Source organism: Motacilla alba, chromosome 2 (genome assembly GCF_015832195.1).
Source record: "Motacilla alba alba isolate MOTALB_02 chromosome 2, Motacilla_alba_V1.0_pri, whole genome shotgun sequence".
Lineage (NCBI taxonomy): Eukaryota > Metazoa > Chordata > Aves > Passeriformes > Motacillidae > Motacilla > Motacilla alba.
Genome location: NC_052017.1, coordinates 51,496,990 through 51,512,544, shown reverse-complemented (window position 1 = coordinate 51,512,544; position 15,555 = coordinate 51,496,990). Strand labels below are relative to the sequence as shown.

At 43.7% G+C, this 15,555-nt stretch overlaps 2 protein-coding genes across 2 annotated transcripts in view; one reads left to right on the top strand and one right to left on the bottom strand.

The window, feature by feature from the left end:
* The window catches only part of VOPP1 (VOPP1 WW domain binding protein), a 61,825-nt gene extending 60,598 nt beyond the window's left edge, over positions 1-1,227 (top strand). Inside the window, exon 5 of the mRNA XM_038125941.1 lies at positions 747-1,227. Coding sequence (XP_037981869.1) covers positions 747-928 — 182 coding nt within the window. The 3' untranslated portion in view covers positions 929-1,227. The remainder of the gene's footprint in view (positions 1-746) is intronic.
* Positions 1,228-5,623: 4,396 nt separating this feature from the next.
* The window catches only part of LANCL2 (LanC like 2), a 33,186-nt gene continuing 23,254 nt past the window's right edge, over positions 5,624-15,555 (bottom strand). The window contains exons 7-9 of the mRNA XM_038125929.1: positions 13,692-13,868; positions 10,322-10,394; positions 5,624-8,581 (exon numbers count right to left, since the gene is read on the bottom strand). Of these exons, the coding sequence (XP_037981857.1) occupies positions 8,466-8,581; positions 10,322-10,394; positions 13,692-13,868 (366 nt within the window). The 3' untranslated portion in view covers positions 5,624-8,465. The remainder of the gene's footprint in view (positions 8,582-10,321; positions 10,395-13,691; positions 13,869-15,555) is intronic.

Below are 15,555 nucleotides of genomic sequence, written 5' to 3'. Positions count from 1 at the left end.
TGAGGAGGGTTACACACCAGCTTTATTCTTATGGCAGCAATCTTTGTTACTCCTTATGTGTCATAGCCAAGGAATTTTGTGTTTGGCCATATATTTCCTTTCCTTATCCCTGCAGGCTCTGATGTCGTTTCTTAAACTGAATCTATGCAAAGCAATCTTGTCCCATTGTGTTAGCCAGCAGTAACTGACTACAGCTTGGCTCCTTGCTTTGTACAGGTTCACCTCTAAACTAGGTGCCTAGGAGGGCACCTGTACAGTGCCTAGGAGGGAAATTATCCATCTGAGCTTCACTCTGGCTTATCAGCAGATCCAGGACACCACAAAATAATCTCTGAAGTCCTTTTGTAAAACTTGACACCTGAGTCAGGGCCACAGTAGAGACTCCTTTGTCCATCTGGGATCCCCCTCCTCTCCTTTCTGCAGACAGAAAAGCTTTTCTGTCACAGCAACTGAACAGGGCTCACTGTTTTCCCTTTGAAATGGTAGTTGCTTGGGGCACTGGTGCCCTTTGCTTCACTAAGTGATTTCTGTTGGATGCAAAACTGAAACTTTTTGGTAGTATCTGAAGAGGTGAATGCAGTCCTTCCAGCCTGTTTTTTTTCTAGAAGGGAGAAAGACTTCTTGTCTTTGCTCTGATGAACACTGTGAAAAACCTTGTCTGAGTATGCAGAGCACAAGCCCTGGGAGAGCACAACCTGATGCCTCTACTGTTGCTGATACCTTTTCTCTCCTTTTCTTTCTTTCAGGGTCACAACAGCCTGGAGTGCCGTATTACACAGATCCAGGTGGACCTGTGATGAATCCCATGGCCATGGCTTTCCACGTCCAGCCCAATTCCCCACAAGGAAACCCGGTTTACCCACCCCCACCTTCCTATTGCAACACACCACCTCCCCCATATGAGCAGGTGGTGAAATCCTCCACATGAGAACTCTGGCTCTCTGACCTGACTGTGTGAGAAGAAGGTGCAATTGCAATATGACCAAGATGGAGGGCACCTGCCCTTTTGAACACTTGCTAGTTCTCCAAGTCTTCTCTCCTTCTCTCCTTCCCTTCCCTGCACCTTTCCTCATTAAAGTTACTTGCAAAAGGGTGATTTTAAAATTTTTTTTCTTTTTCTTTTTTTTTTTTTTTTTTTTTTTAGTAGAAGTGGATTTTTTCTTTTTCTTCAAAACGAGATAAGTTGTCTTTGTAATGCTTTTAATGGAAACCTATATTTAAAACCTGTATGTCTTTCTCTTTATTTATTGTTTGTTTCAATCGAGGTTTTAATTGCATTGTGGCAGGTTACTGATAGCAGTTCTTGTGACCCCAGTGATGTGCAGCCTCCTAAGACCCCACAGCAGAAATGCCCTCAGCTAAGGGAAACGACAGACAAAGAAGATAAAGGTAGAAGCAGCAGGGCAATGATTTTACCAGAAATTGTGACTACCATCTTTCACTTTTACTATTTTCTTTTACAGTTTAGTTCTGATGTATAACAGAAAGATGCTCTGAGAAAGGTCACTGTGACTAGAGTACCAGTATTGGTTGAGTTGTGGCAGGGGCTCTGCCAAGTGCCCTAGAAAAGAGTTGTTACTTTAAATGATGCATCCAGAATTAAGGACTGGGACTTGAATGCTTCTTGCCCATCATGTGAACTTGGCTTGTGTGATTGGCATCTTGGCTCCCCTTGTTTTACCAGCCCTGAGATTGTATGAAATAGACAATGACCTACATGTTGGCACGAGAGGAAGGTGTTAAAAACTCAGAGCTACTTGTGCCTTGTGACAGAACAGTCAGAAACACTGAAATACATAAGTTTTCTTCCCTAAATTGGAAAATATTTACAGTAAGAAGGGATGGGAGCATAGGTACAAGTTTACTCCCTTAGGCATTGATGGGAGTTTAGTCCCTGAGAAATAGTATCTTCCATTATAGTCTTACTGCTGCCACAAAGAGTACAAGTAAAGCTGTCATCCTAGGTGATAGATCTGTAAATCTGCTCTCCTCTCTAGGTCAGAAAAATAATAACTTTTTGGGACAGGTTCTTAATAGCATTCTTTGACCTGATGCACAGGTGGTTTGGCTTTCAATATCTCTTAGCTCTTAATGTATTTTGTTGTGAGTGCTCATGGCCGATCCTCTGAGTGACCACAAATGAACATCTTTGAATAAAAACAGAGCCCCTTTGCCTGTGAGGGCTCTCACACTCATCCATGTCTAGCAAAAATTTGAAGTTGCTCTGAAACATGACTTCATACTAATGAGACCTTCTCCCTTTGTGCATATTCAGTCACGTCACCTAGCAGTGACAAGAAGATGCCATTGCCTCCTGCTGCTGAAGGACCTGCAAAAATAACATAGCTGAGGGTTAAGAGTCCCATGTGGTCTTTTGGGTACCAAGTGAATGCTCCTGTGTGATGCCAGCCAGGGCACAGAAGTTTCACTGCGGTGGTTTGGAGTCATATGAAGACCTATATTGCACAGGGAGCCAAAGCTTTATTGTGCTGTTCTATGCCAGTGGCTTCTGAGAAATTGTTTCTAGGTGTCAAGCTGGATTTGCAAAACATCCCTTTTCCTGTCAATATGAGTGTCTAACAGAAAAGCTTGTAAGGGCCACTGTTTCTGCTGGTGGAATCAGTAGCCATCTGGAGCAGAGCTAAGAGTTGTTCACTTCTGCATACCTGACTTGGGTGAAATTGTAACCAAGGCTTTCCCTTACTGTGCATCATAATAAGGGACAAAGCAAAGTACTTCTGTGTGTGCAGTCTTAGCTTGAGGGACATTTAAGATAACAAAAAGTACGTTGTATAGATGAATATGAGGTCCATCTGCACATCACAACTGTATCTATTTTCTAAATCAGCTTGCTCTTGAAGTGTGAAAGCTGTGTATGTCACCGAGTATGGTTGTATTTACAGAACATATTTTTTTAAAAGCAATTCCAACCTTTTTCTGTCAATAGAAATGACAACAGACCTCATTTTAATAGATAGATGTTGTTAAGTCCTTTTATATTATAAAATGTATCTGTGACAACTGGCATTGTCCTGGACGCATCGAATAGAAGCCTTCGTACAGTGAAATTCAACTTCAGGTGAAGTTTTCCTGAAGTCTGGCTCTTTTATTTCCTAGTGTTGATGGATGACACTACCTCGTACAACACAGGGAATTCTCTGCTAGCAAACCTGCTTGGTCTTTTCTTGAAAACACACCACCTGCGTGGGCATCCGCACGTGTTAATTGCAAATTGTTTACATGCCTTTCCTCCAGTTGCCTCGCCAATTCCAACAGGACTTTCCTTGGCAGTGGCCATGCCCTAGGAGCTGCCAGCTGCTGCAGCTTTGCTAATGTGAACTTCCCCATGGGGGTTTGGTGCTTTATCTGCTGGGATTCTCTGGGTGCAGCTGTTGTGTCCTCTCTCAAACACTAGAGAGGTTTTGGTGCCTCCCTGAGGCAGAGTGGTGTTTTGACTGCAAAATAAGGTTGCTTGTCATGGCTGGGAGCCCTGGGGATCTGTGGGGTAGTCCCCTGCCCTTTCCCAGAGGCACTGGACCAGTGTGCAGCTGGCTCCCAGCAAGCCTTTGAGATCTTCCAGTCTACCTCAGGAAGGTGATTTTTGTGTCTTGTGCCTGTCTGTCTCCTGGTTCTTGCAGTGAGGTTTGATCCAGGGGGGTTAAACCCCTTGACAGGGCTTGGGCAGATGGGAGCTGCTTTAGTGGAGCCACTGAACCCAGGTGGGGAGCCAGGAGCATGAACAGTGTAACCCCTCAAGTACTTTCTTCAATTCTGCATCCCCAAAATGTGTCTGGTGTACCTCTGAGGAGGCAGGGACCAGGCAGGGAAGGACCCTTCTGCAGTCTCTGCCCCTGTGACCTGGCAGCAGAAAGAATGAGAAGGGGGTCAGTGCCCTTCTGCTGAAATCTCCGGCTGTGCTGCTTTATGAGAAGAGGCAGCACCAGGGACTCTTGTGGGGCCTGTGTTTCATCACTTTGGGAAGTGATAATGTAGTAACAACTTTTTACGGTTTGTGGGTGTTTTTTGTTGGTTTTGTTTTTTTTCCTTTGGAGCCTCTGTGACAGCTTACACTGCTGTAAAAACAAACAGCTGGAACTATATTTTCCAAAAAAGTATTCAGACCATGTGATGAAGCAAAGGAAGTTTTATGTCTTCCCTGCTTTAAAAAACCCAACTCCAAAACCTCAGAAAGGTTATCTTCATATGCATGTATATCCAAAACGTCACTTTTTGGCACACAGCTCAGCCAAGAAGCCATAACACTTTTTCAGATAGTGAAGCCTATCTTCTTTTTCTGATCTAACATTGCTAATTGAGTAGGTGGAACAAGATGCCTTTGTAGGCCCTGTGGCTGTGGGAACCCTCCCCTCTGATGCCCTGTCACCAGGAGCTGAGCTGCCTTACAGTTTGTACTATTTGGCAGGGAAATGACTACAGAGACACCACGCAGGCCAAGATCCAGCGTGAGACAGCTTTTACAAAGCAACTGCTAGATAATAAGGCAATTAAAGATGAGAGGTGCAACTGGCAGCCACCGTTCCAAGCTGCCATGTGCTGCAAGGTGAATGTGACAGCAGAGAAGGCAGAGGGAACAGTGACAAATTAAGCAGCCTTGCCTTCCTGCACCAGTCTGTTATTCTTTATGCAGTGAGAGGAGTCACAAGGATGGATGTCTCTTTACCTGTCCCACTCTGCTTCTCTCCTGCTGCCTAACCCTATCTTCCCTAATAGCTACAAGCTGGATTTACCACAATCCACTTGTAGATGTCAAGGAGAAGCAAGCAGTGGTTTAAAGTCAGGTCCCTGTGCACAAATCACACTGGCCCTGACTGGGAATCGACGTGAAACCAATGAAAACCTATGGGAAAAAGTGAACAGTTTCACTAGGAAAGGCTGCTGCATCTAACACCCTGCTGGGCAGGGCTCAGGCAGCACAGTGGGATGTAGCTGTGAGGTGACACACAGCACACATGCTTCTTCCCATGCATCTCTCATGCACTATTTACAGGTTAGCGATCTGCTGTGCTAGAAAAAGCCCCAGTGCCGTTATCAACCTACACCTGAATTTGTACAGGTTGTCTACAGACCAGAACTGATCCTCTCCATCCAAAAAAAGCAGTTTCTCTTGGTGGCCAAGATGGCCATGAGTGGTACGAGGGGCTTTGTGAAACAGAAATACTACCCTGTGCTTGCAGCATACCTGATGTTTCCTTCTGTTATAGCCTAGCTAGAGGAACATTTCATACTTCCTCAAAGGTGGGAAACAGCTGTTATTCAGCTGAACAGACAAATTTCATACATGTGTTTAAAAAAAACCAGTTCATCCCAAGTCTGGCTTTAGCTGCAAACTCTTCAACTGGATCTGTGTGGCCACAAAGGAAAGCAGGGCTTTGCACTAAGCAGCATACACTAAAAATCATCTGGGAGCAGCAGCAGGAAAGGCACCTGCAGTACTAGGAAAATGGGAAGGTTACAAAAACAGCAATCTGCCCTCTTTCTGGCATCCTGCAGGACTATGAGATAGGGAAGCAGCTCAGCAATCAGATCAGTGGGACAGCTATCACCACAGTGCTGGATGGAAGGAAGGAGAACCACAATGAAGAAAAAAACAGACTCATACAAATTACCACCACATAGCTTGATCTTTACTAATAAAGCCAAAGAACAAAACATCAGCATATTTTCCTCTTTTTCTGCCCAAAGAGCATTTCCATTTTTAACACTACTGCTTTTTGCAACAGGTTTAATAACACACGGACAAAGCAAACCAGGGATTATTAAGACATTTTCTACATTTGTAGTTTGATGTCATTTCTGAAGACAATGCCTTGGTGAAATGCACTTTTTCACCTTCACACCCTATCTTTCCTTAAGGGGCCACCTAGATATCACAATGCTGTGACGAACAGAAAGGAGCCACGGGGAAAGTCACGTCAGGAAGATGAGGCAGATGCACTGTCAAGACACTTCCCAGCTCGATACATTTCCAGTCCTACTCAGTTGGGAGAGGATTCTGCAGAGAAAGATGGTGCCAGGCCCCACCATGGCAGAAGGCTGGCTATGGTACGGAAGAGCAGGTAGCTGACTTGCTCATTAGCTTGACAGGTACACTGCAGCATCTTGGGGATCTGCTCGGCATTCAGCTGTTCTTAGTGTGTATATATCTGTGTATTTTTAAAACTAGCAGGTTTGAATTCCCTTCAGGCCCCAGCCAGCCAAACTCACCTCCCACAGGAGGCATTCCAAGCACAGTAGCCAAGACCAATATGCATATAATCACTAAATGAAAAACCTACCTAGTTAAACAGTCCATACAACAGAGGCTTGGGATTTGCCAGGGTGACCAGTGTTTGCAGGCAGTTCCTGTAAATGTGGTGAGTCTGTTAACACACCCAACATGCTCTGAGCTGGCATCTACCTCTGTTAGCATTTCTCTCAGACTTCCTGGCCAAGTTTCCTTCCTGGCTTCTCTATGGGCAGGATGAGGGATCCACAGGCTGAAGAAAGAAACAGAGTTAGCTCTTGGCATGGAGGAATCTCTCATCGAGATGTTTCTGCTGGTACACTACACGTTGCCTCCACGATCAGCTCTTCCTGTTTCTCACTAATCCCTCACGTGAATAACTCCTTCTGTTCCTCACTTTTCTGCTCTGCTCCTGTTTGCTTCAGCCCAGCTGCTTGCCATGCAGCATTCCCCATTCCCACTGCCTTTCAGCATTTTCCCCAATCTCTGGCTGTAGAGATGCAGCTGGGTTTGTTGCTCTCATATCACCTTCTGCCTTTGCCAGAGGGGTGGAGAAGTCTCTTCTGCTGCTCCCATGTTTTAATCCTCCCTGACAAACCAGCAGAGAAGCTGCTACACTGTGATGTTAAGCTGTTTGTGCACTTACACTGCTGCTGCTGTCCAGCAGAACTGAATGGGGAAATTATTAACATCACAAGGGATTTGGCAACGGACACTGGAATGTGCTCAAGGAAGTCACCTGCAAGGTGACAAATCAAGACCGATTTATGCAAGAGCAACAATGCATCTCCAAGCCCAACGTCATACACTGGCACTCAGCAGATGGCCCACAGGTCACAGATGTCCCAATGTGAGCCCAAAAGGTCAAACTGTGCCATCTGTCACACTTGCACCTGACAGAAGATACCAATTAAAATCAGCACCTGACTGACAAGAGCACAAGGAGACCTGGGGGAGGATGACCACAGAGCCTGAGTGACTGGGAGTGCGCTACACTTCAGGTACTACCTGGACACATAAGCCTGCTCTAAGAGTACATGTGTTCTCCCAAACCAATGGCCTGATACTCAGGAGCACCTGGAGGCAAGTCTGGTATTTCACAACCCCACCACACTACAGGGGGAAGAAAAGCCCTAGCAGCATTGAAGACTATGGGAAAAGAGCCTTTTCTGTGTGGATTTGAAGATTAAATATACTTCAATTACAACCCCTAGCAATGGCTTCATATTGCTCAATAATCCTCTGCAGCTTCCAAAAGCTTTATTTATCACTCCTGTACTACTACTTGGGAGGGGAGGCACCCTCCCTTGCTCATCTGTGTATGAGATGCTGCAGGAGAGGTTTATTCCAAATCGAGGTCTAAGAAAGGAGAAGCAGTTATGCTGTTCAGGTTCTGCTGTTGGTGGCAGGGGGAGGTTAGTCTGAGTGACTCCACCTGCAGTTTAAGCTCATGGCATGGCGTGAGCTCATGGGGCTTTGCAGCAGTGGGGAAAAGCATCTCCACCCTGCTATAAGCACCTAACACACTAACCAGCTGCAGGTATCAAAGGGAACCTCTCTTTCAGACTTTCAAAGAAGCCTCCCACAACAGCAGCAAAAGACAAGTCAGATCCCTTCCAACCTGCTAACTTTCTGAAAATGGAAATGGCCTCATGCCTCTTCATCAAAACAGGCTGATCTCCACCAGCCTAGCTTGTAAGGACTGTGGAGAAAAAGGCAGGAAAAAATGAACACAGAAACGTTTTTCATCTCTTTGTAGAGCTGCCAGCACACCAGTGAAGCTGGGCACCGTCCTGCAGCGAACTCTCTCTACGGGTAACCACGCTGCAGAAAGCAACACTGCTCTTGTGAGTCATGCACGAAGGTACAGGACAGAGATTCACACGGAGACCAGCTTTTGGCTAACAACAAAAGACTCGGATCAACACACAACACCAATAAACGTGCAGAGCATGGCAAAGACCTGAAGAAGACAAATACAACAGAAAAGAGAAAGTTCAAAACTTGACTTCTCTGGTCCTACATCTGAAGGTGTCACTTTAACAGAACTTAAGTGTCGCTTCTCCTGTTCATGCTCTTAATGACTTCATGGTCCTTTGGGGCAGGAGGGGTGAGAAAAGGGCTTTATCCATCTGTCAGTTCAGCGTCAAGTTCATTCGCTATCAGAGGCACAAAACAGTCTCATCTCTTTTGGCATCAGTTTCCTTTCAAGATGATGGTTTTAGCTGTCCTGTTCCACTTTGTTTTCCCTCCTTTGAGGTCTAAGTTCAAACGCTGGAAACTGGGAAGTCTCCGGTACTGTAATGTCTGAGAGGAAGTGAATAGCTCCAGCCATACCTAAAACATAAGAAGGAGATCATTGTGCACATTAAAATAGCACAGCTGACAGCAAAGGCAACAGCACCTACTGGAACACCTCCCTCGCTAGGATCTTTTTTTAAAGAGGTGAACTTAGGCCCTACGGAAAGGCAAGTTCATCTGTACTTTGCCCAAGAAACCAAATTTTGTTTGAAAATATCAAAGGCAAGAACCAAGATGTCTCTGCTAACATCTCTTCAACTTAACAACCTCAATGCTATTTCAAATTAAGAAAAAGTTCATCCAAGCTTGGACTGTCCTTCACAGTTTGAGCAGCTCTTGCTTTCCTTTCACTGGTTAAAAGAAAAAGCCAAAACTTTAATCTGTACTTCACAAGTGCAATAATTTCCTCACTATCCATGAAGAGGCCATCCAGACCCCAAAGTGCATCACCCAACAGAACTCATAGGGTGACAGACAGGAGAGGCACAACAAGGAAATCATACAGATACAAGTTCAATTTTATGATCAAGCTAAAACCCTATTTTATAAACAGCTATGCATATATATGAAGGAACCTTTCTGAATTACAGTATCTGATGGAAACAAAACAGGACAATTCCGTAAGATGCACATGCAACTTCTCTTCCAAGCATGCACGTACAGGCAGAACTGGACAACTGCAAGCACGATTTTGGCTACAAAAAGAAACAAAGCCCCAGTTTAAGAGGTTTTTCAATCTCAAATATGAGATTTCTGTATTTTTCTTTAAAAATTCCAGACAATTAAAAAGCAAAATAAAAGCTCCATGTCATCATTCAAGCACAAATCATCCTGCTCTTTGCACTGTTTTACCTTCTCAACAAATTTCAAAGTTTTATACAACAGATTGTATTAATGCTCTTTTCCCTCCCTACAAGAGCCTGCAGGGGTGCTCTCAGGAATAGGGATACTTATGCTTTTCTCCTTTAAGCATTACGATAATAACACTGTATTTAGATGGGCTGCATAAAAACTTCTGCTCTCTTGTGTTCATTCATGCCCTGGATTGTTAATTTGCAAATATCCCTGCTAGGCTGCTGTAATTTCAAATATCTGCGGCAGGTGGCACACGAGGCTCGTTGCTCATGGAGCAGCCGCGCTGCTACCTTAAATCCCACTTGGACCTGTAATTCCTTGCTACTGATTCTATAACATGAGGATGATACAAGGAATAGAAAATAAGCTATATTAAAAAATACAAAGCTCTAGGAAAGTATCTGGTAACATTTTGGAACTTACAGATAAGCCCCTAAGAATTCTGCACTGCTCTCCTGTTCAAGTGATTTGGGTTCATATTAAAACTACCTCTTCCTTGGTTGAGTATGGCAGCAGAGAAGCTCTAGTTCTGACAGCCAGCAGCTAGTTGGAGACCTCTTACCCATAGCTGCTCCTCTGCCCAGTCCCTCTGAAAAACCACCTGTGACAAAACTCTTGCCTGAACTTCATTTGCTTTAAACCAAGCTGCATCAGCACAGTAGAATTTTATTCCAGAGTAACACTGCCACTGGTTTTACATTCGAGCTGCTGAAATGAAAGCAGGAGTGAGAGTTGTGATAGTGAATGATTTTTCTTTGTCCTTTTCTACTCCCTGCCTTTTAGGCAGAGATGATGGTATAGGGGGGGGTTTAATAGTGAAGGAACCCACCAAAGACTTCCCAACTCCTACGCATGTGCCAAAATTGCAAGGATGCCACTCCTTCCTGTAGTACAAGACCATTTGCAACACCATCACTTTACCTTCAAAGAGGGAATAAGGTCGGTCAGGAATACGACATCCATGTGCACCATACTCCAAACACCATTCAGCAAACTGGGGAACACATTAAAAAAATACATTTTTATTCAAGATTGTTAAATGCAAGCTTGAGTATCTGAATATCATTAGTAGGTACAAAAGGTGAAGCAGTGTAAGCAGACACACAACACATAAATCACTGAGATCAATTTGTCCTCCCTCAACCATGACAAGGCCTGCAATCAGGTTTTAAAATATGTATTTGCACAGAGTGAGTTTCAGTTTCATAACGATGTAATGGTGGGCTAGACATCTGCTTTTTGTAAATCAACCCTGCTACATGCCAAGGAAAAATGCTGTAAGAACAGATAAGCTCAGTCAAAATTTTACTAATATTGTATCAGACTCTTATCTCTCTTGGTGTTTAATTTATCCACAAACTGAGGACTTACAGCTGTTAATTGCATTTTGGGTTTCTTTCATTTCTGTGCCAATTACCAATTTAGAGTATTAAATCTTCAGCTGTCATTAATTAGTTTCATTTATTTGCTCTTCCCAAGCCTTATGAAAAATCATTATAAATACAGTTAGACAATTATGGTCATCAATGTTTTGTTGCAGGAGATGGATTACCATTAAAAAGAGTTAACAGTGTCTTTCTCACATGCGATCAGCACTGCTGCAGTAGCTACATTAGACACACATGATTTATGAACCGCACCTGGATCAATTCAGTAACAGCCAGCTACTTCTCCTTTATGGCTCCCCAGAACATTAGGGGGGCACAAGTTCCCCTGGAATTTCTGTGCTTGCATGCAAACCACTGCTTGTTCAAAATACATGCAGAGACTCCTGCAAAGCAAACAACTGAAAGGTCTCTCTCTGCTTCTCCTGCAATTTGGCCTACCTGCTAGCAAACACATCAGTCTAACTAGAGGATGCCCCTGCCCTAGAGCTGGGGCTTTATGGGGTCTAAGCATGGCTCCAGAGCCACCAGTCTGTTCATAAGAAGGAAATGGGTGGTATTTCCTCTCTCCCTCCCCTCCCCTCCCCACTCTGTTCTGTTTAAATATTTAGTGGAGGATGATGATCTTCTCTTGATAGAGGTATGTGCATATGTGCGTGTCTTCAGGAAACACAAGGAAAAAACCACAAACACTGTGATTCACACTGTTATTAAGAACTGATTAAACATTTCTGGGCACCCTCTGGGTATAGATCTCCAAACTATGGTTTAATTCTCCCATGTAATCCTGTCTTAAATGCAAGGACCAAACATGTTTATGGCATGTTTCTAAGCTACAATCAATTCTTGCAACATCCACATCTGATTGCACACTAGCCTTGATTATTACTTCCAGCCTGGGAACTGCAACAGAAATTTGAAAAATGCACCCTAGGCTACTGAAACACAACCATCATTTGCAAGTTCACAGCTTCAGCACAACTGCGATCCAGTAAGCCACAGGATCTTTGTTTAACTGGTGGGGGGAGAGGGGAAAGAAACAATATCTTAGGAAGACATCTGACATTATTTGTCACACAGACTGGCATGCTTGCCACCAACAGTGGCAATCACAAGGCTGAACAGCACAGGGCTCAATGCTCTGTTACCTGGAGCCCAGGATGCCACAGCCCCTGTCTCCTCTTACAGACAGGCCAGCTAAGAGTGCCTCAGCTCCTGATAATTTGAGAGAAAAGCTGTGAAGATAAATCGTGAAGCACAAAACAGGGGTCTCCTCTATTCAAGTTCTTGTGGTTCATTTGTGAAACAGTTTCATGGCTTTCGTGAGGTAACCAGGTATTCCAGGAAAGACTCCTTCCCTTGGGATTGATGTTTTTGGTGTGAAGAAGCACCACTGGGAGGGCAGCCATCTCATTCTCTCAGTTACAGGCCTCTAGGTACCAACATAACTGCATGTTTGCTTCCCTGCACACTCTGGCTCAGAAAGAAAAGATTTCAAGAATGCCAGACAAAGAAATTCCTCTGCCTGTTTCCCCCTTACTCTGCCTGTTGTCTCCCCACTCTCCCACTTAGCATCTCCAGCATCCCCTTGGGGCATACTGGAGATGCTATGTGGCAGAGTGGCTGCAAATCCACTGCCTGACTGACGGGCAGCTCCAGCAAACAGTCTTTGGCCACTGCATCACAACCTCCTTCTCAAAGGGATTTCAGGTACATAACAGAGCCTCTGCCTTTTTCTGGCTTTGAGACAGATACGTTAGCTTTTCTCTAAAAAGGTGTGGACAAACACCAGGGCTCTCTTGGGCCAGAAATGCAGCCCCACCAGGAGCTGCCAATGCTGCCCAGAGCTGCAGAAGGTGTGCTAGCATGGAGGATGACAGGGAGAGTTGACAGCCATGCTGCCAGCAATGCCTGCAGGGTGCTGTGGCTCACACATCAGCAGTGGGTGACTCCATGTGTAACAAAGTCACACATTTGCTGTGGGAGTATTCTAGGGTTTTATTTCAATCTCTAGGATGCAGGTATGTCTACAGGTGTCCTCACAGCATGATGCTTTGGTAAATGTGAGACAAGCAGCAGATTTTTAAAGCTCTGCTGAGAGAGGACAGGCTGACTGCAGAGATGAATACAGTAACTTTACATATGGCCAATATTCACTAAAAAGCACCTAGGAAGCAACTCATCAAACTTAATTTGCAATACTGTGTAAAAGGCTTCAGCTAAAAAGCTGTGAACATAATATGAAACCTCATGTCAGTGAATAAAACTGAAAAAAAATCCAACAAACCAAACCAAGGTCTTGCAAGGTAAGGAAATAGGCAGAGAAAGCCTTCTCCTTCAGTTAGTGATAGCACAGTCAAGACCTGAGAGTAGAACTGGGACAATTCCAGTGGAAAAATTCTGAGTGTGTCTTTCTCTGCAATTAGTATTAATAAAAAACTCTTAAGTGAGCAATTTAATAACTGCAGTTCAGGGCTCTAAAAGCCCTAAACAGGCACTAGTCTGAAAACAAATAATTACAAAATACAAATACAAACAACTTGAGGACCTGAGGAGGGCAGTGGAAGTCTCAGTGGAATAATTAGCACCACATAACATCAGTCTGTTATTGTTCAGGCAGGCTAATTTTCAGGCTCTTATTTTCTTCTGAATACATTTAGTCCCTCCCTCTTACAAATAATTTGTCTGTTTCACTCTGCTTATTCAGACAGTGCTTGCCCCACCTACACAGTTGAAGTCGTCCAGTCAAAGTGAGTGAAGTGCAGCAAGTGATGGGCCCTGTTATCCCACCCCATGTCCCAGCCAGCCCCAGTGCACATCAGCCCACTCCCACCCCTGTTTACCCTTGCACAGGCACTGGGATGTGAAAGGGAACAGTGATTTTGCTGGGCTGCTGCAGAGCTCACCTTGCAAGCTCGGTAGAGGTACTTTCTGTCCTGAGTTAGGTTATAGAGAGACAAGAAGGAGTAGCCATTGCCAGCAGTACCATGGCAGATCCCATACCCTTTTCTCAATAAACCTCTCTGCCAGATGACATCACTGCAATCCATAGCATCTTTCAGGTATTTATCCTCTTTAAAAGTCTGTGGAATAAAAACAGAGCATAAACACACATCAACTGAAGTACTAATGAAAACAAAAAGGAAGCTGCTCCTGACAGATGTTTTGCTGTTTGTGTAGGGTTTTTCCATATAAAATTTATTTTGAATTTTAATAATCTATTCTTCATAGACTTTTCTTTCTTTTCTTAGTAAGCTGCTTCTCCTTTCCCTGCAGGGTAAAAGAAAAAACTTTTCTGATTTTTGTTTCCAAAATCAGGACCCCCAAAGAAAAAAACTAAAGTTCAGGGCCTTTGGTTCTAAAATCTACAATGTATTTGAAGATTATGAGGTCCTTTTTTCTTCATTTTCTATTCCCAAACCAGAATTTGAAAATACAGAAATGTGATGCTGCCTCCAAGAAATGTAAAACAGAATAATGGGTATCAAATCTGGTCCTAAATTGCTGTTCTGGTCTTCATGACTAATTCTTCCTGGTTACTCACTGCCTGCCTTCAATTCCATGTCAAAAATGCACAAGAATATCTCTTTGCATAGCACAGGGTTCTTTTCGCTGTCACAAATACAAGCAGGAACCCTACATTGCCTTTATGAGTACTTGTGCTGGAATATTTGTATAGTATATACTCAGAAGCAGTAGTCAGTTTGAGCAGAGGAACACTTTTGCAAAGTTTATTGCAACTGAAATGCACTTTAAACATCGAGGGCTCATGCAGAAAGAAGCACACAAAAGCAAGTAATTTAGCTGATTAATACTAGAATTCCATCTTAATAAAGGCACTTTGTTGCTCACCTTTGCCTAAGTCACTTTACAGATAAACAAACAAACCACCAAACCAACAACAAAAACCCCTACCAAAATAACCCCAACAAAACAAACCTGATGCACTACTGTAGACTTAGTCCTTTAGAGATGGTACCCCCTGCCAAACTATTTTGTAAGATAAAAGAAGCAACTAACATGCAAGATTCTTAAATTCACAAGCTTGATACGGGAAGTGCCTCTCTCTGAACAGGGTTTGCCAGCTGCTTAGCTGTAACATTTTGAATTCAGGCCTGGCGACAGCACTTGATTTCCAGGACAAACACTGCTGTGTGTTATCACAAGTCCTGTACCTGGTATGAAAGCATAGCCAGCAAAACACATGCCAATTTTTTTCTTTCAGTGCTTCAAAAAGAAGAATAGAAAGAATAATAGAAAAACATATGTTTCACCACTTTAAACACAGAAAGAGGCCAAAAAAGGAGACTGCTAATCAGAACTGGGTCCTATCCCTCTCACCTCTTGCAAAACATTTTGTGCTGGGGAAAGCATCACATTGATAAAAAAAGGAGAGAGTGGAGAAGTGTTAAGTCAATCTCCTACCACAGTCCAAAGAAAAGCAACTGCAACTGCCGTTACATGCAGCAATGCTGTAAGAAATTTAAAGTTCACATTTCAGGTAGCAGCATGAGTAATTATTCCATAAACCAGGCCTGCTTTTCATCAGCCCACCCAGATGCCAACCAGGGAATCTGTCAAGGAGGGCTGTCAAAAGCAAGAATCCATTTGCATAAATTTAATTAAATGGCATACTTTCAAATGTCATGCAAATCAGAAGCACACAAAAAGTCAGGTAGCAAACCTAGTTAAAATTGGAGAAGGGCAAACAGCAGGCTTGTGGTAGCTCAGCAGTATTATTTATGCCCTGCCTGAGATCTTAGCTCTGAT